Source organism: Dermacentor variabilis, chromosome 1, assembly GCF_050947875.1.
Source record: "Dermacentor variabilis isolate Ectoservices chromosome 1, ASM5094787v1, whole genome shotgun sequence".
In the NCBI taxonomy this organism is placed as follows: Eukaryota; Metazoa; Arthropoda; class Arachnida; order Ixodida; family Ixodidae; genus Dermacentor; species Dermacentor variabilis.
This window is the reverse complement of record NC_134568.1, coordinates 136,982,766-137,007,981: the sequence shown is the minus strand read 5'-3', so window position 1 is coordinate 137,007,981 and position 25,216 is coordinate 136,982,766. Positions and strand designations below refer to the sequence as shown.

The 25,216-nt window shown below is 47.3% G+C and overlaps 1 protein-coding gene across 5 annotated transcripts in view; it reads left to right on the top strand.

Annotated features, from left to right (window-relative positions):
• The first annotated feature begins 8,139 nt into the window (after window positions 1-8,139).
• Window positions 8,140-25,216, top strand: part of LOC142585079 (uncharacterized) — a 185,401-nt gene continuing 168,324 nt past the window's right edge. For all 5 annotated transcript variants that reach the window (XM_075695581.1, XM_075695607.1, XM_075695589.1 and 2 more), the window contains exons 1-4: window positions 8,140-8,308; window positions 10,117-10,291; window positions 10,471-10,660; window positions 10,752-10,824. In XM_075695581.1, the coding sequence (XP_075551696.1) occupies window positions 10,177-10,291; window positions 10,471-10,660; window positions 10,752-10,824 (378 nt within the window). In that variant the 5' untranslated portion in view covers window positions 8,140-8,308; window positions 10,117-10,176. The remainder of the gene's footprint in view (window positions 8,309-10,116; window positions 10,292-10,470; window positions 10,661-10,751; window positions 10,825-25,216) is intronic.

Here is a 25,216-nt window from a genome sequence, read left to right as displayed (position 1 = left end):
GACGACCACGCGAATGTACAATGGGCTAATGGTGACGCACACTGTCGTAGCGATGCCGTAGCACCATGACGAGCACGATCTCGTAGCACCCTGTCGAGCACGATCTCGTAGCACCCTGTTGTAGCGCTGCCGGTCGGGCACAATGACTGTAATGAGAGGATGGTCCCTGCTTTGGCATCGCCTGTTTCGGGCACAATGACTGGAATGCGAGGATGATCCCTGCTTTGGCATCGCCTGTTTCGGGCACAATGACTGGAATGCGAGGGTGATCCTTTGCGGTCGCATCGCCGCAGTCGCGCCTGGAAACACCTGCCGATGAGTGTTGCGGCGACGACGATCGGGCCAAAATGTCTGCCGCCCCGCCGCAGTCGCGCCGGCAAAACCACGTGTCGCAGGCGAAACGCAACAGACCGCCCCGCCGGGGGAAGGAGATCCCGATGGACAGGGGACTGCATCCGCTGTCCGGAGGGATGTCGCTCGATGATGCTCATAACCGAAGTCGGGCGTCCCTCGACGTTTCTTGAGCGCAGCGCACAGAGAAGGCCTCGTTCTCTTGTTCAGGTTCGCACGGGACACTGCAAAGTGACTTCGGGAGAGTTCACATTTTTGTTCTCGTTCCCGGTAAGCGTTAGAACTACGCTGAAACTCAACCGCTCAGTCAGCAAGCACGGCACAACCCTCACTAAGCCCTGCCAGGCTCTTTCCCCTTTTTATACCACTGCCTAGTTCCTTACAGTAGTCTAGCATCACTCAGAACGCGTCCACAAATTGAAAACTTGCACTAGAAAGCATATCATCACTTTGAAACACTAAACAAAAGCAATATGTTAAAAAAAATCCTGCCTCAGGAAAAAAAACATCAGTAACAAACAATTTTGAGGCTGATTCCTACGTTAGGGGCTTCGACTTAAGCCATCGGCGTTACCGTTGAGACTCCCCTTTTTGTAACGCACCTCAAAGGAATATTGTTGTAAAGCGAGGCTCCAGCGCAGGAGGCGGCCATTTTTGGGAGAGATGGTCTGCAGCCATTGGAGAGGGCAGTGATCCGTCTCAATGATAAACCTCGAGCCGGCTAGATAGCATGACAATTTCTGAACGGCCCACACGAGACACGCACACTCTTTCTCGGTGGCGCTATACGCCTGCTCACGACTGGTCAGCTTACGACTAGCATACAGGACGGGGTGTTCTACTTCTCCATTTTCCCGTTGGCACAGTACAACGCCCATGCCTCGCTCACTAGCATCGCACTGAACAATGAACCCTTTTGTATAGTCTGGCGATCGTAGCACAGGCTGGCTTGTTAGGGCACTCTTTAGGGCGCTAAAAGCTCTTTCCTTTGTCTCGTCCCAGACGACTGTTTGAGGCTCTGTCTTTCTTAGAGCATCCGTCAGGGGAGCCGCGATATCAGAGTACCTAGGGATGTACCTCTGATAGTAGCCGGCGACACCTAAGAACGACCGAATATCGGTCTTTGTGCGCGGTTGCGGAAAGTCTCGCACAGCGGCCACTTTTATTTCAGAGGGGCGGCGACGACCCTGACCAATCATGTGACCGAGGTAGACAACCTCGGCCTGTGCTAACTGGCACTTAGGAGCCTTTACTGTCAAGCCTGCTTCGCGCAGGCGGGTTAGCACTGCCCGCAAGTGTGTCATATGCTCAGACCAGGATGCGGAGAATATCGCTACGTCGTCTAGATACGGTAAAGCGAATTCTTGCTGTCCCCGCAACACTTTATCCATGAGACTTGAAAAACAGTATGGCGCGTTCTTCAAACCAAAACTCAACACTTTAGGACGGAATGTTCCCATTGGTGAAATGAACGCCGCATACCTACTAGCCTCTTCTGTAAGTGGAACCTGCCAATAACCCCTGACAAGATCTAGGGTGGAAATAAACTGAGCGCTACTAACTTTCTCAAGGCGCTCCTCGATGTTAGGGATCGGATAAATTTGATCCTCAGTGATGGAATTAAGCCTGCGGTAGTCGACGCAAGGACGAGGTTCCTTGCCCGGTACCTCAACTAAAATCAAAGGGGAGGTATAATCACTCTCACCTGCCTCAATAACACCGAGCTGTAGCATTTTCTTTACCTCAGCCTCCATAATATCGCTCTGGCGGGGTGACACCCGATACGCCTTGGATCGTACTGGCTCTGGGGAGGTAAGTTCTATATCATGAGTAAGTACCGAAGTCCTACCAGGCCTCTCAGAGAACAGACCTTGAAACTCTTGTAATAGCTGGTGTAGTTCGGTTTTCTGCTCAGGCGACAGCGGTGCTTTACTGATAAGGTCACTAATGACTTGACCGGTGTCTTCCCTGTTCGTCACTGAGCCTAGTCCCGGAAGCTCGACCGGAAGCTCTTCAGGAACGTTTACCATCATGCACACCACTGCTTCCCTTTGTCTATAAGGTTTGAGCAGATTACAGTGGTAAACTTGCTGTGCTTTCCGCTTTCCTGGCAGACTTACCACGTAGTTAACGTCCGACAGTTTCTGAACAATTCGCGCTGGGCCCTCCCACTGCACGTCTAGTTTGTTGTTTAGCGATGTGCGCAATATCATGACCTCATCGCCAACCTCAAAACGACGGGCCCTGGCTGTCCGATCATAATAAACCTTGGCCCTCTGCTGGGCCTTTGTCATTGCTTCACCTGACAACTCCTGTGCCCTTCTTAAGCGTTCGAGGAGCTTAAGCACGTACTCCACCACGACTGGGTCGTCGCCCCTACCTTCCCACGATTCTCGAAGCATGCGAAGCGGAGATCGAAGCGAGCGACCGTACACCAGTTCAGCTGGCGAAAACCCCGTAGCCGCATGCGGCGCGGTCCTTAAAGCAAACATCACCCCAGGCAGACACAGCTCCCAGTCAGTTCGATGTTCAAAACACAACGCTCTCAACACGCGCTTCATGACGGAGTGGAGCTTCTCAACGGAATTCGACTGTGGGTGGTACACTGAGCTGTGTAACAGCTTTACCCCACACCTTTCGAGAAAAGTTGTCGTCAAAGCGCTAGTAAACACTGTGCCCTGATCTGATTGGATTTCCGCAGGAAAACCAACTCGCGCAAATATGGACAGTAGTGCATTAACTATCTCAACTGAGCTGAGTTCTTTAAGCGGCACTGCTTCAGGGAACTTTGTCGCTGGGCAGATCACAGTCAAAATGTGTCTGTACCCCGTGGCTGTTACCGGCAGAGGTCCCACAGTATCAATAACGAGCCGTCTAAAAGGCTCCGTAATGATAGGTACCAATTTCAACGGCGCCCTCGATTTGTCCCCTGGTTTGCCCACCCGCTGACAAGTGTCACATGTCCTCACGAAATGGTCTGCGTCCCGAAAACACCCTGGCCAATAGTACTCTTGCAAGAGACGGTCCTTAGTTTTCTTAACTCCTAGGTGTCCGGACCACGAACCCCCATGCGACAAGCGCAACAGATCCTGACGATAGCATTGAGGCACGATCAGCTGATCGAACTCCACTCCTCTTCGGTCTAGATACTTCCGGTACAGGACTCCACCTCTTTCCACAAAACGCGCAGTTTTCCTGGCGATACCTTCTTTGACATTGCAGCGCACGTTTTCCAGGCTGCCATCCTTTTTTTGCTCGGCTATCAAAGCCGACCGGCTGACTTTTAGCAACCTATCAAGTCCGTCTGACGTAGGCGCGATGAGCAAATCAGTAGATAGCTCTTCTAACTTTCCCGAATCGGGATTTTCCTCTCCAGTATCTGGCGCCTTCAACGCTACAGACTCAATTTTATTCAGTTCGGGCGTGCTCTGAATATCAGCTTGCTGCGCCTCTGACCCTTTTTCGTTGTTTGATAACGTCGGCCCCGCAACTACCGCCTTTGCAGCGAGCTCCCGAACCTTCGATCTGGTTAAGGCCTGAACACTAGCTTCACCAAACAAAAGCCCCTTCTCGCGCAGGAGGTGATCGGACCTGTTTGAAAATAGGTACGGGTACTGGGGGGGCAGCATAGATGACACTGCCGCCTCCGTCTCAAGCGCTCCGAAAGGTCCTTCAATAAGCACTTTTGCTACCGGCAGACACACGCTATGAGCTTCCACGGCTTGCTTGATCCATGCGCACTCGCCCGTGAACATATGGGGTTCTACGTAAGACGGGTGAACTACATCCATCGTTGCTGCGGAATCGCGAAGCACTCGGCACTCTTTCCCGTTCACGAGGAGGTCTCGCATGTAAGGCTCGAGAAGCTTCATGTTCTCGTCAGTGCTGCCTAATGAAAAAAACACAACTTTTGGTGTTGTTTCCGGACACTGCGCCGAAAAGTGACCCGGCTTCTGGCACGTATAACAAACGCGCGCTCGCCTCATCTCGAACCGCTTTCTGCGTTTGGCTGCCGCCGTCTCTTTACGTTTGGTCGGACTGCTTTCACTCGCATCCTCCTTACGCGTGTCCCCCTTTAATCTCATGGGTGTGAACTTCGGCCTCTCAAACTTCGAGCCAAATTCACCCTTTTGACCGTCCTTAGCTCCGCGAGCCCGACGCGTCACAAACTCCTCGGCTAGCTCAGCGGCTTTAGCCACCGTACAAACGTCTGGCCTATCCAAGACCCAGTATCGCACGTTCTCCGGTAACCGACTATAAAACTGTTCTAGCCCGAAACACTGCAGAACTTTATCGTGGTCACCAAACGCTTTCTCTTCTTTGAGCCACTCCTGCATGTTCGACATAAGCCTATACGCAAACTCTGTATATGACTCACTTTTGCCTTTCTCATTTTCCCGAAACTTCCGACGGAACGCCTCCGCAGACAGCCGGTACTTTTTTAGCAGACTCGATTTTACTTTGTCGAAATCCTCTGCTTCCTCTCTATCCAAGCGAGCGACTACGTCGGCCGCCTCGCCGGGTAACAAAGTGAGCAAGCGCTGTGGCCACGTTTCCCGAGAGAACCCCTGCTTCTCGCACGTTCGCTCAAAGTTAACCAGGAACAAACCAATGTCCTCTCCAAGCTTAAACGGCCGCATCAGGTCAGTCATTTTGAACAATACTCGTTCTCCTGCACCGTGTGCCTGACTTCCATTACGAGCGCGTTCCATCTCTATCTCGAGACGCTTCATTTCCAAAGCGTGTTGACGGTCACGCTCTTCTTTTTTCTCTTGTTGCTCTCGCTCTTTCTGTTCTTTACGTTCGCGCTCTTCTTTTTCTTTTTGCTCTTTAAGTTCGCGCTCCTGTCTTTTTGCAGTCTCTCTCTCTTCAATGGTCTCAAGGCATTCCGACAGCTCGTCATCCTCAGCCTCTAACTCAAGAATAGCCTTTATCAGTTCTGGTTTTCTTAGTTTGTCTGAGACATCCAGACCCAACTCTCTTGCAAGCTCCAACAATTTCGGTTTGCGCAACGACTTCAAATCCATGGCTGCTCTGAATGCTGCTTTCTCTACTGCTTACTATTGTCTTGCCGCAAACTAACCCGGCAGCAACGACAACCACAATTACCAGCTCTGTTTCTGACACTAACAAAAGCCTGGCAAAGCTCAGAAGAAGAAAGTCCCGCACTCACCAAACCTCGCAGCCAAGAGTCCAGCGCAGTCGTTCCGCTGCAGGCAACCAGTCCTCACACAGGGCTCGTTGCACTGCTCCCGGATCGTCGTTGAGCTGCTCAGCATACAGTCAACTGCATCTCTTCGCTGCTGGCCTCCGTTGTCGCGATCTCACCGCTGGCAGACAGTTGTTTGAAGTCGTAGGCGATCTCACCGCTGCCAACCAGATGTTTGGATCGGACTGCTGGTACGATCTGTTGGGAACTCGGCGCTGACGCCCGTGGTTGTACCTGGGTCGCAAGCCCCAAGGGTAGCGTTGGCCTGGCGGCCTGGGGTACAACTGGAAGCATCCGAAGGTCCCGGCAAAGCATGAGTCGACTGGTAACAACAAAACAACTTGTTTATTTTAACATCGCAAAGAGTTGGCGGTCAGGTTGACCGAAGTAGAGAGACGGGAGAGCACTTCACTCAACAGAAGAAATCGGAACCCTCGTTTTTGCGTCCGGGGGCAGCTGTTTTTATACTCTCGCAGTTGAGGGCAAGAAGGAACCCCTCAAAAGACGACCACGCGAATGTACAATGGGCTAATGGTGACGCACACTGTCGTAGCGATGCCGTAGCACCATGACGAGCACGATCTCGTAGCACCCTGTCGAGCACGATCTCGTAGCACCCTGTTGTAGCGCTGCCGGTCGGGCACAATGACTGTAATGAGAGGATGGTCCCTGCTTTGGCATCGCCTGTTTCGGGCACAATGACTGGAATGCGAGGATGATCCCTGCTTTGGCATCGCCTGTTTCGGGCACAATGACTGGAATGCGAGGGTGATCCTTTGCGGTCGCATCGCCGCAGTCGCGCCTGGAAACACCTGCCGATGAGTGTTGCGGCGACGACGATCGGGCCAAAATGTCTGCCGCCCCGCCGCAGTCGCGCCGGCAAAACCACGTGTCGCAGGCGAAACGCAACACCATGGATGTGGTTGATAATTGTGGAGGCTGTTCGACGCGGCGTCACTTTAATTCCGGCTGCAGAGTTCTACTTTAGTCTTTAGATTTGTCCTGTTGCTCTTCCTTTCCTCTTTCCTTTTTCCTCCCCTCCTTCCTATCTTCCATTTCTGTGTTGCTGTCACCTCCCTTCAGAAGAGTAGGCAGCGTTGTGCCCCTTCCGGTGGCAGTTGCCAGTCTGCTCCTCGCTTTCCCTTTCCTGTTAACTGTGTATATGTGTTCAAAACAAATAATAATAATAATAATAATTTTCTGTTGACAAAAACGTCAAGCAGATCACATCTGCCCACAAGCCCAAGCAACAATTGTGTACACCGCTGACGAGGACAATTGAGGTTTCGTGTTTCAGAGCTGACCTCGGCCTTCGGCTTATCGGGATGATGCATGGCCACCGAATGAAGAAGCAAGGCTGCTCATTACCAACACGGAATAAGAAAGAAAACTTGATGAACACAGTTTTGCAGGCTCTCTACGATTTTATGGACGATCGTGGAACTGCCGTCTTTGCTGATCGAGCCAGCTGTAAGACGCATATATAGTGAAAGAACAGGAACGTCGATATATGCGGTTGTACGGTTCTGGCACTTGCTGACCTGTTTGTCACGCTGGTTTGAGTATCAGCACCGTACGTACGCCTTTCGTAAGGATGAGCAGCACCTGGACCTTCTGGAGAACTTTAGAGACAATGGACGAAAGCTTTAAATTAATTTAAAATAATAATTTTTAGCCAATTCAACTAATAAAAAGCAACATGAACAAAGTGCTCGTCCCCTCCCCCCCCCACCCCAGACATAGTTTTTTTTTTTTAGCTGGATGATGACGTACACAAGCACGCACGTGCATATGTTCCTGCATGGAATGACAAGAAAACGCCAGTACATATACGTTCTTTCAGGTGACGAAGCGATGGTCGGGGCGATGCATTCAACACGCACTGTTCACTGAGTGGTCTTCTAACCTGGATACCAGACTAATGTATCGATTATAGCAGTCTCATTTTTGTTCAGATAACTTGATCGTTCGGAGGAATTTAGCACTTTCTGGAACCGCAAGTATCGCCCGTTGTGAGCATGCGTATGCATTCCAGAGCTTGGGAAAGAACGAAGCTGTCCTTTCTTGAAGATGACGCCGGAAGCAATGGACCACGATCGCTGAACAGGCTGAACCGCATTGCGAGCTATGCTATTTTGACTTTCTAGGTCACTCAGTGATATCATGTGAAATTTAACGTTTGAGCTGATGGGTTCTGAAGCATTGCGCACGAAAGGTACATACAAAGCTAGCGACCGCAAGAGCACGTTAAGAGACAATTGGCGAAAAGATAATTTCACGATCACTTCGTAAGAGTAGCTTTCAATGTCGAGACACAGTTTAAGCAGCCTCAAAGCGAAACCAAAAGTAATCGGATCTTGTAACATAATGAATAGCATAACTTAAACTAAACAAAAGTTTTAATAAGCAGCATCCTTCACAGCAGTAGCGAAACGCCTAGACGTATTGGACAGTTCGAGTTATGCAGCTCTTTGCTTTTTGGTACACAAAACATACAAAAGAAGACACAGAAGCTTCCTACCCACTGCATTCTTTTGCCATGCAGCGATGCAGTATGGGAGGCAGCATACGTGACGTCATGGTTTTGGGCTATTAAACGCTGCATCGTCCCTGTTCGCCATTTTGGATTGGAGTTGGGGGAGTCGACCTTTGAACTAATTGTCAGAAATCTGCCTCCATCCGTCCCTGCAAAATTCACAAGAACAAACTCATCTTACTAAAATACAGAACCCATAAGGACGGGCCGAGGTACGTGTATATTTTTATTCGTTTGGCGTTGGTCTAGCAAAGCAGGGGCACTATTGAGAGTTGGCTTTTTGTATGGGTGGTCGGAACACGGAAAAATGTCTTAGTGTCGTGCTTACCACTCTTCTGCATCAGTGGACCTTGTGTAGTAGGCCTCTGTGTTTAAGAGCATTCTAGTACGCTGGCGTATGCGGTAAAGAGCATCAGTGGGGTGCGATTTTACGAATGCAAATTTAGGCCTAATCTCACCGGGACCTCGATTCATTGTAAGCACTGTAACGGTCGTCGTTCTTTCCTCGCAACGGGTAGGTAGATTTGCTTTCGGAAAGGTCTTCGCTTCTTTACTATGGTCATTGCACGATGTTGCTGTACTGCGCGTGTATGTAGGGCGTCGGAGTACAAGTTTTCTAGATATGAACTAGCGTAGCCTGTAACGCGCAGTTCGGTCTTTTGTCACTTTGGGCTTCCTGCTTTCATGACGTTTTCAGTTAGTCGTAGTATTCCTGCGGTGCTTGTCTGTGGACTGCGTGTTGTGTGTATGCAGATCGAGTCAGCAATATTGTGTGACACTCGCAAAGCCTTAATGGGCCTGGCTATTCTGCTAGTGCGCATTAGGACTCGGCGATCGGTTTGCCTCGCTGTTGCTGGGTGCAATGACTTCTACAGCAGCTTGCATGCCGGAGTGTCGATAGCTGGCCTTTCCATTCCCTTGCGTATGGTGTTACATTGGCTTGAGCAGTATATTAGGCTCAAAGCAATTGCGCTGTGGGTTAATGCAGCCAAAGAAAGTGTTAAAGCTTTGTGCTGTGGACGAATCGTACAGGTGTGTTATACATTGATGCGCGGTTCCAATGAATCTGAAGCGCATACAGAATTGCGTTCAGGCAATCGGATAATACCAATGCTATGAAAAGTGTCAGCAAAAATACGCAACATCACCGCGAGTCAAAATTGTACTTGGAGGCCTAACTTCGGACCAACTCGGTGCGTGATTTTTTTGTTTTGTTTACCTTGACTGGAAGGTCTAGTAAGCTGTGGTAATCGGTTATTATACCTGTGTCGACTTGCTAGTCATGTTGCAGCAAGGGTGGCGAAAGTGCTAATGTGAGTGCACAAATGTGAGATATTGCATTACACAAGAGTGCTTAAATGTAACGATAACATTGTGCGCTGCTTTGAACTGTCAGATATGAAGCAGGTACAACTAACATGAGTACAGACAAACTACATAAAGTAGGATAATTTTTCACTTGCATGTAATTTCGTCAAAATTGAGAGTATTAAGGTGCTTTGGGGGGGGGCACCTGGTCCAGTCTATTGTGAAATGTGGCATGATAGACTACTTGTTAATTAGCGTTCACATTGATAAGTTCACAAAATATGCCAAGTGAGGAGGGTGTACAGTTTCATTGTTTTTTCTTTGGGATATATAATTTAATGCTTCTGGAGTTCGTGCTGCAAAAGTATTTACCATGGCTTTCCTTGATTTAAAACGATGTTTGTAAACCTTTTGCCTTGTGTAAATGTTGGATTGCTGCGTTGGCAAAACTTGGGATTACATGCTCGAGCACATTTTTGTGACCATAGGTAAGTTATAAATTAAGGGCTATATGAGAGCATCATATTTATCTCACTTTCTGTGCTGTTGGGTGTGTGCACAGGTAAATCTTTTCCATTCCTGCTGTTATTGTGATGAAATTAACGAAAGAGCATTTAAGGTGGTAAATAGAGAGTTAGACAAGCCTTGTTGTTGTGTATGCCAATCTCGTGATATTGTACTGAGCCCAGCACCATGTCTTTCTGCTTTTCAGGGAGCGGACCGTTCCCTGGGTGCAGTGCAGCAAAGTGCTCAATGACTTCTCCTCGTCAGCATGTCCACGGTTTCGGGGCTACCTTCAAAGGGGGAGAAAGGAAAGCCAAAGTATCTGGCATTGGACATAAATAATATCTACAAGGGAAAAAGCTTAGAGAACCCTAAAACCTCGGGTAAGTGATGACCATTGAATTTCTGTTGCTGTCTTTAGATGAATGTCCCTAGTTTGTTACTGTCACTTCAATACACTTGAATCAGCTTTTTTTTTGTAATGCATGGTTTGTCTACGTACATGTAAAATGTCATTTCAGCACATTTCAGCTGGAGTCTTTTTCTGCACTGTTCCTTGCAGCGGCCCCCAAACATGGCTTGCAGTCATTGGGGAAAGTTGGTGCGGGGAGGCGTATGCCACCTCCTGTCAACCTTCCAAGTCTAAAAAGCGAGAACAGTGGAAACAATCCTAATATCAGCTTAGTTCCAAGTGGAGGTCAAGGATGGGGGAGTGCAGGAAAAGAGAAAGGAAAGTCGCCCGAAGAAAACAGGTTTGCTTCTCTTTTGTGAATGGCCCATTGAGCCGTGTGGTCAGTGTGAATTGCAACCAATGCAAACTGCTTTTTTTTTTTATTTATGCAGCAGTGGCCCACAGCAGCAGTCGCAACACTCACAATCACCTACTTCGCATTCACAAGGACCGCCTGCATCAAAGGTGGGCATCTGTAAAACTGGTTTGGGCTATGCACATCCGCTGGCAGTGCATGGTGCAAAAATACTTGAGTATCCTTCCACCATGTACTTGCAGTGCTGACACATCGTATTTAATACCTCAAAGGTATTAAGTGTATTAGATACTGTTTCCTTTGCGGATTCAGTAATACCTCAGGAACTTAATTTCTGTGGGTGCAATTTCTGAGGGTTGAAACATTTTGTGTCAAGTTTATTATAAATAGGAAAAGTTGCACGAGACTTCTGGATCCCTAGTACAAGGCTAGTTGGGATCCATGCTAGTTATTCACAACTGCGACAGCAATGTGGCATAAATCATGTACATAAATATGCATTTAATAATATGCAGTGTAACCTCCTTCCATGTACATTATGAAGGCAAGAGAAACTTTCCCTCAAGTGTGCTCCGTGTATTGCTTCTGGAGTATAAAAAACTGAAGGGTAGTTAGTGGTTATGCTATTACGAGTACTTGTTGCCTTAAAATTCAGTAATAAATTAAACGGCACTATATTTAAACTTTAAAACAGCGTCATTGACTTAGCATTGCAATCAGAAAAAAACTGTGAATCGCAATGCCCTTTTCTGAAAAAGTACAATAGGTTCTACATATGAAATGGATGTGTGACCCGAAGATGCAGTACAGTGGGATAGATGGCTATGGAATTTGCTAAAATAAATTGCTCTTAGAGTGGCAGTGCCAAAGTAATAATGGCATTTGCACAGAATAAATGCTGTTTTTACTTTGACACTGCCACTCTGAGAGCAATTTACTTCAGCATATTCCATAGCCATCTATCCTACTGTACTTCTTTCCTCTAAAAGGTCTTGCAAGGAAAGTAAAAACTGCGTATTTGGGGTTGTCTGCATCAGAGTTACGAGTCTGTGATGTGGTCTTTAGCAATAGTTCAATGAGCATTGAAGGGTCCAGCAAGGGTCAGAATAGCCGCTGTCAAATGAGCCAATGCAGCAGCACCCATGCTTTGCCAATTTGACCATTGAACAGCCGATGTGAATTTGCTAGGGAATTCAGAAGCTTCGCAAAAGGCGGTAGCAGCTGCAACACAAGTGTTTATTTTTTTGTAGTACTCGATTGGGAGAAATTGAACTTTAGTGTTTGTGATGCGACTTTGAGCATTCTGGCACAAATTTGTCAGTGGCAGACGAAACAAGTCTAGCGATTTGTGTTTGGTGTACCAGTTTTTAAAGTGAAAAATCTCAGAGTCGATTGCATGCCCATAGCATTACAACTCCCAAGGTTTAATGCCAAAGAGCACAATAATTGTTTGAGGTGAAAGTTTACTTATCTCTACAGCTGCTAAGCTGTGGGCATGTTAACAAAACTTGCGTGGTGTTGCTGCTTGGCTTGTTCATGCTATGTTGTGGCAAGGCAAACCACTTATGTGCGGCAGTAGGCATGTACAGTTTCTTTCATGACTGGCTCACACAGGAGTGGGATTCCTGCAGGAATTGTGCCATTTTGATACAAATGCAAATTCCTGTGCCAAACTGCGCCTAACACAAGAAACTGACTGACGTGGCACCAGGTTGTGCCAGAATGGCTTTGGCATGTGTGCTCTGGCACTGGCCGCGAACAGCCAGCGGATTGTTCTCCGAAAAAGAGTGCAGCTGTTCATATTCCGCACACTGCGTGACAACGCCTCCCACAGTGTCTCGTAATTTTTGCGCTTTTGGACCTTTCCGCACGTGTGGCCACTCTCGGCTGTTGTCGCTGCTGTTGCAGTGACCATAGCGGCTGTATATATGTAGTGTACTAGAATACAAGTGGCATGTCAATTCCTGGCTGAAGTGCAAAACAACGAAAAGTAGGCTGAGGGTGTTGCGAACCAATAGATAATAGAGAGGCGCACGTAGCAGCAGGTTCAGCGGGCAGGCGTCTGTCCTCAGGGCCGGTATAATGTTTTAACTATTCCAATCTGTTTGTTTGCCCGTATGGGTGAGGCCCGAGCCATTTTGACCTATCACGAAGGGCTAATAATGACGGATTTGGAATAAAAGCCGCAGTTTTACCTGAAAGGCAAAGCATCAATTGCAATAGCAAATCCTTAGACAGCGATGCAAAGTAAGGATAGTAGTTTTATCGGCCGTATAAACTTGCAAATTTAGTTAGTAAGCGAATGTGGCAGCTGCAGCAATCGAATTGACCTTTGTGCAGCCTCTCTGTGCATCGTGATATAAGGGCGAAAACAGCGCACACACCTTTGTGCCATTAAACCCAAACTAACCCAACGAAGCTATCAGCACTGAGCACATGTACTCTGTCATCACAGATCGCTTTCAAGATGGGCCCGCGTGGCCTCTCCCCTTCTCCACCTGGTGCCTTGCGCGCAACGGAAGACTGCACGCTTTCTGCTCACTTTGCTCCCTTGCGCACGCTAGATAGAGCCGCCATCATCGGCTCACCCTCGTGCGCTTTGACTCGCACATGCAGCATACGGCATGCGGCAACAATGTTATCGCCTTTGAACGTCATACGGAACATCACGGCGATGACAGTGGCAGAAATGTGCTTGCAGTGTCCATGTACTTTCTTTCGCAATAAAAACAGATTACAGTAGTTTTATGCATACTAGCCTAGGGTTGATCGCAGTTCTACCCTCCGTGGTTAATTAATGGTGATAGTGTTGGGCTCTAAGCACAAGGTCGTGTAACCAAATCCTGGCCACGATGCCTATGTATCGATGGGGGCATAATGTGAAAATGCCCATGTACTTAAATTTAGGTGCACGTAAAAGAACACCAGGTGGTTCTAGTTATTCCGGAGTCCCTCACTACGGCATACCTGCCAGGTCTCCTGAATTGTCCGGGAGACTCCCGAATTTTGATGGTTTTGTGCGATTGTACGACCAAACAAATCTCCCGAAAATGCGCCCGTGTTCGGCCGAATCCTTCTCCTAGTCTGGCCACATAGCGCCGGAGCTGCGTGACACCGATTGACATCGTGATCAGCGAAGAGACTAAAAAGCGTAGTCGGTCAAGCGCAGAATTGAAGCTCGTAGTATCGCTTCTGCTTTGCTATTTATGCGAACGAAGCGCCGCGGTCGTTTTCATCTACGCATAAGGAGATTTCTACGCAGCTGCCCAGGGTATCACAAGCGTGGCACTAGGGTCTGATTCTCCCTGTAGTTTCTCTCCACTTGTGCCGGTATTTCCTGTAGGTAGCACGAGGCTGCCTCCACACGCACACCGGAAGTTTTCTTACTTTCTTTGTTGGCTTCGGCGTTCCGGTGCCTGGTGTAGTGTGTCCTTTACGTAGTTGTCGGCAATGGCGTTGAGTGAAGAGCGCAAGAAATACCTTCAAGTCTTTTTAAGGAAGTATACCGCAGACTTTGGTTGTATTGTGGCGTCGTGGAAAGGCGAGCATCATGCATTTTGCACTGTTTGCAATTGCGACATCAGCATCTTGCACGGCGGCAGAACCGACTTGGCTACGCACGTTTCGTCGAAGAAGCACGCCAGCAGCCGTCAGTGCCAAGAGAACCAGCAACGTCTCCAACAATTTTTTGTGAGACAAGACGACAGTGATGTCATCCGTGCGGAAACCCTGTTCACGGATTTCTTGCTGGAGCACAACATCCCGCTGAGCACCTCTGAACACGTGGCACCTCTGCTGCGGAAAATGTTCCCGAAGTCAGATGTTGCAAAGCGCTACGCATGTTCTAGGAGTAAGACTACAGCAATTGTCGGGGAGATGGCTTGCCACGCACAGGAAAGCATGGTGAGTGCCCTGAAAGAAAGGGTGTTTGCGGTTGCCATAGATGGTAGTAACGATAGCCAAGCACAACTGTACCCGATCGTGGTCACCCATTTCGTTAAAGAATCGGGCTTAATCGAGAGCAGACTGCTTGCGCTAAGCACTCTGGAGGGCCATTCAACTGGGCGCAACATTGCCAGATTGATTATAGATACCCTTGCTTTGTTGAACATACCGTTATCCAATTGCATAGCTTTTGGTTCTGACAACGCCAACGTGATGTTGGGAAAAAAAAATGGCATAGCGGCAGTGCTGGCAGAGGCCCATGAAAATGTTATAAAAATTGGTTGTCCGTGCCATTGGATCAACATTGCTGCTGAAAAAGCGGCGTCTTTCCTCCCGTCGAAAGTGGACGAAGTCCTCGTGGACATTTTTTTTTAATTTGGAAAAGAGTGCTAAAAGAAAATTTACCCTTAAACAGTTTCACAATATGCAGGATGTTGAGTTCCGAAAAAGCCTCAAGCACGCGCCAACTCGATGGCTGTTGCTTGGGAAATGCCTGTAAAGGCTACTTGGACCAGTGGGCACCTCTGTTGAGCTTTTTCCTTCATGAGGTGCAGAAAGAAGCCACAAGCCCGCAGTTTGTCTTACTATCAAATTCCGAAGACAACAGTGGTGTCAGCGGTAACTGCACAACCGGAGCCCATCTTGTGCAAACAGAAGAGAAAAACGCCAGCAGAGAGTACACCAGTGACAGTGAAAAAGGCTAAGGGCGCTGATGTGGAAGGCAAGACTCGGGGGGGCACCATGCATAACACGTGAGGAACGGCTGTTTGTGTTCTTGAGTTCTGATCTCAATAAAGCTTGCTGTCTTTTTTTAAAACCCATTATCCCTGCCTTTGACACATTGAACTCGCCGTCTGCAAGCGCAAGCTCCTCAAATACATTTGCTGCAATTGCTGCTCTTTGGGCTTCTTGAGGACCTCCTTTCAAGGTTTGCGAGGCCAGGCCTGCTAAAGGAGCACAAGGACCTGCTTACGATTGACTACTAGAGCCAAGATGCACAGAAGGATGATCGAGACATTGTGGTCGGACAAGAAGCTAAACAGATTGTTGAAAAACTCAAGCCAAGTGAACAATTTTTGGGGGCTGTTCGGAAATACATGGTCACTGCCTGTGATTACATTCGGCTCAAATTTCCTTTGGCTCACAGTGCACTGATTAATGCACGAGTTGCGGGTGCCAAATCCATTGACACCATGTCATTTCGTAACGTCCTCTTCTTTGTGGAGAGGTTTCCGGCCTTGTTACCACAGGAGCCGCAAGAGTCTAAAGATGAAGCTCTCAACTTTCTGAATATGGAGTTTGTGAAGTTGCAGGCTTTTGTCATTCCTCCAGATGTGCTGCAAGAGGAACGGGCTGATGCCCAGTGGAATGCCATCTCCCAGCTCAGAGGCGCAGACGGGCTTTTGAAATTTGGGCGCACCTCAGCGGTGATGCTCGGAATCCTCTCTATACCGCACAGCAACGCTGAATGCGAGAGGCAGGTCAGCACTGTAAAAAAAAATCGTACCCAGTTCTGAGCATCTATGTCTGACATGACCCTCGGACACATTCTTTTTGCGAAGTGTCGCAGCGGCGCACATTGTTACGCATGACAGTACTCCAAGGACTTCTTGAATAGGGTGGCGTCAGCCACATCGAAGATTTAGTGATAGTGACCAGTTGTGTAGGTTGTTGGTGGTTTTGAAACAAAAACTATACAATTCCTGCTCCATCGCAACTAAATAAAAAATTCAGTTATAGAAAATGCGTGTGAAATATTGACTCAGAGCCCCCCACCCCCCGTCGCATCTCCCTAATGTCTTCCCTGCGAACCTGGCAGGTATGCTACGGTGTGCCCCATAAATTTAATTGCGGCTCTCTGGGTCTGCATTGACATGTAGTGATGGAGAAGTTGTTATTGTGTTAATTGGACCGCACAATTTGAGAACATTTTCCGCTTTCAGCATGAGTGTCTGCGCGTGAACATATAGTTCGATTGTAGTGCCACCCATGTTTTCGTAAGTGTAGTGAGAAATTGTCCTTGTGCATTCTCTTTCTGTTACTTTCTTTTTATATAAACAAATTACTAACATTCCAACTATTACGAACATCATCTGTTCACCATTATTGATGACTCGTCCTGGGCAGCCAATCGGACAGCTCGCCCTACTGACGTCAATTGGGTGATTTACATCATATGGGTAGGGGTGGCTGAAAATTCAGCTGAGCAGTGTGCTGCGATTGTCAGTGATGTACATATTTAAAACCTTATATTACACGTTTACGCGAAGCACTTAGATGCGTTCATTCATGATCAGAAGGACCTACTCTAACGACTCAGTACGTTTGTACAAAATCGTCAAGATTGTTTCAGGGTCCCTTAAGCCATGCATCATCTCGCAAGACTTAGCAAAACCCATCGAGGCTTAGTGAGAACCTAGCCAAGCCATGCATGAGCTCGCAAAACTTAGCAGCACTTAGTATGAACCTATCCTAGCCATGTATAACCTCGCCAAACTTAGCTAAACGTAGCAATACGTAGCAAAAGCCGGAACTAGCTCCGCCGTGACCAAGCCTTGCACCACTAGTGCAAACTGCCCACATTTTTTTTAGTTGTTTGTGGGGGTATATTTCACACTTCAGTTTTTGCAAGAAAGGAGATTTAATTGACTTTCACATCATCAAATTTTGAGCTGACCCTTGCCCAACAATAAATAAGACCAACTAAATAAGTATCATTATGGCTTAGTGCAAGTGTAACAGCATGCATCATTTAAATGCTTATGATGGCAGCTATCTTTCGATACTTCTTTCTGAATGTTCTTGTAGGGCTAAGGTTCTTTCAAACTTCTGTGGGAGTAAAATGTACAGGTCAGTCCACTGATAGGGGGAACACGCAAACATGTGGCTCATGCTCCGCGCAGCGTGATTTGGGGAAATGGCGAAAACCAAGCACCTGTGTGAAACGGCACGTGCAGCACGCTGTTACCAAACGGCCCCTCTACTCTGCTCGCGTGTGGCTGCCCTGCCATGCACTCGGACATCAAGAGTCCCCTGCTTCAAAAAGAAATGTTTAACTTAATGGTGTGCATATGTGAGATGCAGAAAGCACATAATGACACTCACTCCTACTGCAGTGAAGTGCAGTGGCGTAGAATGTGAATAAGCAGCGGCAGAACTGTTTAGGAGAATGGTATTCTTGGATACGCCAAATAATGTTGCTGTGCTGCATCTCCTGCAAACATTCTGCGGACGGAAACACATTCGCAACACCATTGGTAACTGCAATTTCTTCTGTGTGTATTTGCTCATATACGTTAGTGTTACTTTTTCACGATCATTTCGGAAGAAAAGAGTGATACTTTTGAATGACTATATACATGTTGTTTCGTGATTCGCCAACAGTAGCTTTATGCTGCGTTTCGTATCGTCCAGCAGCTCAACAGACTAAGTGTGTCATAAGCATACATCTCTTAAACATGCAGTGCAGAACGGTGCGAGAACAAACTGCGGTGTCCCTTGCGCTAAAGTCCAAATACGAAGCTTCCTAGTTTCCTGCACAAAGGCAGCGCTTCGTGTCGCCTATAATTTTCTTAAAGGTCAATAATTTCTATGCTCTTAGCATCCAGATGGCTGGCAGGTCAAGCGCAACTTTGTCCCCTTTGATAGCGTTCATCGTAACCGTGGCTCAAGATGTGTGGTCGCCCTGCCCCACGCCATGCCTCGCACTGCGCTGTAGAGTTGGGGTTGGGCATGTCAAAAGGGGTAGCTGGCCCATGCCGTCGGCAGACTCTTCCATCATAGGACATTGTTGAAGGGGTAACATGTTCTCATTGAGAACAAGGACTACAGGGTTTATTTACAATATCTATGTGAAGAGTGGAGAACGTGTCATCTCATCAGTCTAGCATGACTGAATTGAAGCACCTTAGGAGCTGAAAAAAGTTCGCTTCAACCCCCTTTGTCCTCCCTGATGTGTCTTGGTTCCTGGGATGATGTAGCAGTTAGCTGGAACGTCTATGAAACGAATGTGGCAATTACCGGAGTTCGTGAGGTAATGCCATATAACACCCTTTTCCGGGGGTTTCTTGCTCCCATTGGTTCGTGACGGCGACAGTGAACCAACAAACAACACTCATCCACCAAACATGTCTCGCCTTGCTGGCGCTGCAGCTCTGAGGAGGACGCATTGTTAGCTTCATGAAGTGATTTGTTGAAGTAGTGCAGGAGAGGCTAGAAGGTCACTACCCCCGCTGGCTGATCGTACCCCCGCTGACTGATCGTAACAGCTCCTCCATGGCCCGGAAAATCTCGACTGGCCAGTGCCGATAACTGCTGGGCAGGAAGAGAATGCGTGGTGGCAAGGGGCATAACCTGGCTTGCAGCAACCAGCTGCGAAATGCTGACATACACCCGAAAACATCGCGTGTTCCCGCTACCAGTGAACCAACTTGTGCATAAGGTATTTTAATTTCTGTGGTATTATAATGTACTTAAATAGCTTCACTTCAAATTAAAAATTTTTGAACAAGTACAGTAGAAGCTTGTTCATACGTTTTGGAAGAGAAACAGGAGAGGAAACATGCTAATTGGGAAAATGTTCGATCAGAAATAACTAAGAAACTTTGACACTCACCTATTGTTCACGTCTACGTAATGCGAAGCGTTCTGCACAAGCACGTACCCAAATGGTGCCCCCCCCCCCACTCCCGAAATTAAGTGGCATACCTCCCCCGTCCCCTGTGCCCATACCACCACTCCTTACGCACATTCCTGAAGCGCTGCCAAATCTAGCTTGAAACTTGACAGCTCTTCAGCGGTCAACCTTTTGCTGCATATTTCACTCCTTTTGGATGGCGGTAGTTGTCGGCATCTCTTGGGATGTGAATTTTTTGTGCCCGCTTGATTACCTCTAGGTGCGCTCAGTTGCCACCATCTGTTGCAATGGTCACGCGCATCGCTGTTCCTTCGTTAGTTCAACCTTTGTTTAGACTCATCCAGGGATCAGGAAAGGGATTCAGTTTATGGATCATTTATGGATCATCATTTTATTTATAAAAGTCAAGAAAACTCCTTCGGAAGTGGAGAATGATTTCGTGTGTCTTGATTGACTCTTCTACAGTTGTCAGTCAAGCCATCTGACGTAGCCACTCCTCTGCTGTGCTTATGTGGGCATTTTCTAACCTTCCGTGGTGGGCACAGTACGTCTCGAACCATAGCATCCGGCACTTTACGTGGCTATACAGGACCGGCGGCTACGCATCGTTACGCAACTTCCTGGATAACAATACGAGTCAGTTTTGGCACTTGGTAGAGTAGTAAATAATGGATTCAAAAGAACTGTGATTGTTCCGCAATTATATATTTCTCTATATTTCTTCCAGAGCTAATTCAAAAAACACTACTAGAAATCTTCATTTTAGACTTTCGCTTGTTTACTAGTTCTTCGCAGTGTTTGCGCTTTCCTGCACGAGTCCATTTGATGTGGTTCCTTGTTTGTCAAGTAAAGGAGAGGTGCATCTCACAGGCGTACCTGTGAGGTACACCTTATTTATAATTTCTCTTTTGCGGGTTTAGGCGTCTTTAGGGCGAATGGTAGGCATTATTCACGTTTGTACTAGTAAAGGTACCCCTGCCCCTCATTTTCATAGAAATGTTACCTTGGTTTGGGCCCCCTCCGAAAAAAAAATACTGGATACGTGCCTGGTTGTGCAGATCGTGGCACGAGACCCAGACGTACATCGGGCTGGTGGTGCTCCCGCAGCCAGAGACTGGTTTTGTTGTTTTCCTATTGCATGGTGATGGCGATCGGAAACTAAAATGAAATAAAGCTGGTGGACAACGCCAGGTGCCGCCGAAGTGGAACGTGATGCTCATCTTGCCATCTGCAGCAGGGAATAGCTGTGCATTTGGTTTATCGCCTGCTAAAGCCGTTCAGTACGCTACCAGTGGCGCTATGCACCACTCACTGTAAAACATATAGGTGAAGATAGGTCTGGCGGCGATAGCTGTGAATTGGGCGTGCGACGACCAGTGTGGACATTTGCTGGTACCGGAATAAGAAACTGTGCTTGCCGTTGTTTTGATGTGAGACGGGCTGCTATATGCGGTTTTTGATTGTGTGTGCCTCGCGCCTTGTCTTCTTCACATGGTATCTAGTGGCCGGAAAATGTATACAATCGCAGTCTGCAGCAGGGAACGGCATTGTTTCCGTTATTGCCTATTAAAAGCGTGTGCTACGCTTTCGACAGCACCTTGCACTGTGAAAGAGATAGGCGAAGATGCTTATCGCAGCAGGATTGATAGTGATAGCTGTGAATGGTGCACCTGATGACCCTAGAGATTTCATTTTGTTGAAATGAGAAACTGAGTGCGCGCCGGTGTTTTCATGTGAGATGGGTGGGTGAGTAAAGCGGTGAATCTGCCGTGGTGGGCAAGTATGTACTGTTCCAAATTGCGCGCGCCCTGCTTATTTTCTAGTTTACATGGCGTCTAGCCGCTGGAAAATGTATCGTACGAACGCAGTTTGGTGTGATGTACTGAATGTTGGTGCTGAAAAATGCCGTTTTCTGGGAACGCATGAACTGGTAAAAAAGAAGCGTAATTCTATTGAGTTATTTTTTTGTGTTCTTGATTGCGAACGTTGGCACCAGGAAAACGTGTGTAACAAGAAAGTATTGAGGTTTTTGAAGCTGTGCTGCTTATTAGGCTTGTTTTGAGTGAACCATCCGTGTATTCGCTCTTCCCTTGTCACGGCCATAGAGCACGGGTCATGTCCCATGCATTCAGTGTGAAAAATTTGACTAGCAGTGCTCGTATAGACTTTCTCTAGGTTATTGTCTAAGTAATTAAAAATATACGTACTATTCTGCATACCTTACACTATTTTTCCACATAGTCCCCACACCGGTTCAGGCATTTGTCCCATCGCAGCTCTAAATTTGAGATGCCCCTGTGTCAGTCAGCGACGCACGTAGCCTCCCCGAATGCTCACTGTCATGCAAGTCTTAATGACCTTTTGTAAAGTCGCAACACCACCTCTTCACACTTCTCAAAGCAAGACGCCTTTCCCCATATGTGGACTGCATTTCCTTGTGGATTTCGATGGGCGTCCTTCCCTTCACTTCGTTGCTCATACGTGTTCGTGTGAAGCACAACTGCAATCTTCAACAACTGATAGCAATGCCGTTCTGCAGAGCTACCCGCAGATAAGGCCGAGCCGGTCCAAGAAAGGTCACCGCTGCGAATGGATATGTTGACTTTGCATTTACATACGTAATTTGGATAGAAAAAGATGGAGGCAAAGACTTTGCCCTCGTAGTAGGACATTGCAACTATGATAATATGCACCGTGCTGCTGTGCTTACGCATGAGGATGTTGAAGGCATTGTCAGCTATGCCTTTCAACACGTGGCCAATCATGTCCGCCTCCGGCACGTCTTTAATGGTGCGGAACAAGGCTAGCATGTCTTGGATATACGAGATGTACGATTCCGTCGTCTGAGCTCTGGCCGCAAGTTTGTGCCGGGCTGTCATTTGTCGTGCAACTGATCGGCCAAACAATTCGCGCATCTTCTCCTTGCATATGTCCCAACTTGTCGGTTCTTCGTGCTTGGTAAACCACACGCGAGCTGTACCCCGTAGCTAGAAAATGATGTTGGGGAGCATAAGCGTTTCATCCTACCTGTTGTGCTTGCTGACGCGCTCGTGCAATGGGAGTGAATCGTCGACGTCATTGTTGTCTGTACTGCAAATTAAGCTGGGGTCGAGGGGATGCGAAAGGACCACGGTTGCCGGAGTTGTGGGCTGCTATAACCGTGTTTTGTCTTTGGCCATGGAGGCGGGAGAAACGTGGCGTCTGCTCCGAAGATCCAGAGCCAGGAGGAATGGAGACCGCAACCTCTACCAAAAAATGTTACCGGGAGTATTTACTCGGCAGTAAACGGCTAGCACTTGGCTAGTCAAGACTGCACAGGGCACACAGGTTTTAGCAGGTCTTTCAGGCCGACAGGAGAGATTCTGACCCAGCCCCACTACGTCTGTCTTCGCCACTGTTCGTGGCAATATTATTACAAAAATAACTACTTATACCTTAGACAGGTGACCAATTTTCTCATAAGGAAAGAGTTAATCATCTAGTCACTATACTTCATGAATATTGAAACGGCAAAGCACAGGCAAGCCTCAGTTATTAAGCATTCTTTGCTCTCTGGAAGGTGTCGCCAAAAGCTTAATGGTATTGTTACAAACCACTCCCATTAATTGGAGAAGGCGCAAGCATGGGGATGAAGAAGAGATCGAAGAAGCGCTCGTGTGGTGGTGGTGGTTCTGCCATCTCGGTTTCTCTCTGCATATTGACGCGTGTACTTGCTTATCTTTATCGGCGACCACGTTTCACTGCCTAACAAATGTTATCGCAAAGCGCAGGACGCGCCCGCATGTATTGGAAGTTTCTGGAACGTTGTCAGTGGTTCCATCCTATGTCTGTCGCTGAACCTTGTGTAATCTGATTGCACGTATGCGTGACGCGAATAGTATAGAACTTTGTGAAAGACACGCAAGTCCCAGGGATTTCTCTGGAACATTCGACGACCGATGTATAAAAGCCAACGCACTTGACCCACTGATAAGATTTTCGCCAATCGCCGACTGTGTTCGCCGCTATCGTTGTGCTTTAAGTGTAGCCTGTTTTTGTGGGCACAGGTTCGCCCAATAAAAGCTAGTTTTGTCTTTCACAGTATTGCTACTGTGTTCTTTGTCACTGCCACGTAACAATATATTACCTAACTATATTTTATCTTTTGTTATGCCAAGTCTTGTCACTGCTTTCGTTGGCACGCGGGCACACATATCAGTGGTGCATTCGGTGCTTTGCTGTTGACATAAGAAGACCCTGCACATAAGGGACCCTGCACCTGAAAAAATTTTTTTTAATTTGTCGATTTAGATGAAACTTGCCGAGTTTATGTATTTGAATGTGCTAGTTTTAAATATACACCGTCTTCTTGCAGAGTAAATAACTTTCCAGAAGTAGAAGAAATAAAGCTATTTACCAAAATATACATGGCCTAATAAATATAGACATACGAAAATAATGTGGAAGTAACAAAGTGGGCAAATAAGCAAGTATGGCGTTCTAGCCCAATTTTATATCAAATGACAACATTGCTAACTTCAGTGACAAAAATCCATCTAACTGCTAAAAAAATATTAAATTTTTTAAAATATTAAATACAGCAACATTATTTCGTTTATTTGCACTCCATAGCTTTGCCTTTCTGAAAAAAAAAATTGCGATAGTGCAAGTAGAAGCAGAGATAATGCACCTCAAATACGGCATCATCAAAATTGTGGGTTTGAGAAAACAAAAAAAAAAAACATTTCACAACTGATATATTGAAAGTTTGAAAAAAAAAAAAACAGTACCAAAGGCCATTAGTAGGCACTAGGAACCAGATTGCCTCATCTTAACTTACCTCGCTACTATGATGCTTTGAACACCTGTCAACCGTGTTTGTGTTCTGTGGTTTACATACGTCCGGTGCCTCAATCCGTTTTGTATGTTTACCTGATTGAGGTCTCCCCCTTCTATCCTCGATGGCGATTATGTCCCGACTCCTATTGTTGACGTTCTATTTGCCAGAAATGTCGCCGTTCCCCATACCATCCTGACCGTTTGTAGTAACTGCGTCCCTTCCCATCTCGAACTTCATGCCAAATGGTATGACCCGGGCAAACGTCTCTTGTATCGACATGTATGCCGTTTCTGCATTAGTTGCAGACGATGGTTCCCCCCTTGCTGTATCCCCCACCTCAAGCTGTACAGCCAATTGTAGTACAGTTGCTGACTGCCTTTTCGGACTCCAAAAATTAGGAGATGCTCGATTATTCGGACTTCTTTGCAGTACCGCCGTCCTCCCCATAGACCATAATGTATGACAACTGCCGAAAGTTCGGACACCTTGCAACCTCTTGTTTGATTTTTCGGACGCCCCTTGAGCCAACTCGATCGATGGCACTTGCCCCCACCGACCCTGACCGGTGCATGGTTTGACTTGCTGAACGTCATTTTTGTTTTGAACCGACCCTCCTTGCTACCTCACGAGGTGGTGCTACTTCAAATAAAATCTCCGCTCATTATAGTTTCTGCCTGGTTTGCTAGAGTGGCTATAGCAGTTCCAGTCTCGGCTTAATAAGCTATGTCAAGGCAATCCAGCAGCCGATTTGTTTCTCTTCATGCACGACGCTGCAAGTAGACCACATTTTTAGTTAGTGCGACTGGTGTAGGCGTGACGGCACGGTGGTGCTTGCTTTGTGTAGTGTATCGAGGTTGCGGTCATCCAACGCGGCATACGGAAACATAGCGTCGAATGTCTAATGTCTAGTAAAGCAATAAAGTGGCCTAGTTGGTGGACGTTCCTGATTATATTGCGCTTAGTGTTACACTGATGATTTTAAATGGACAGGACTTGGACGTACGTAGCGTAATGTCTAATGGTGCCGGCAACCAGACCCTTGCTGCAAATTATTGCTCGGAGACTCTGGAGTTGCTGTTGTGCCAGTTTTCGGCACACAATGTTTTTAACTGCGTCGAAACAGCTCTGTTCTATAAGATGC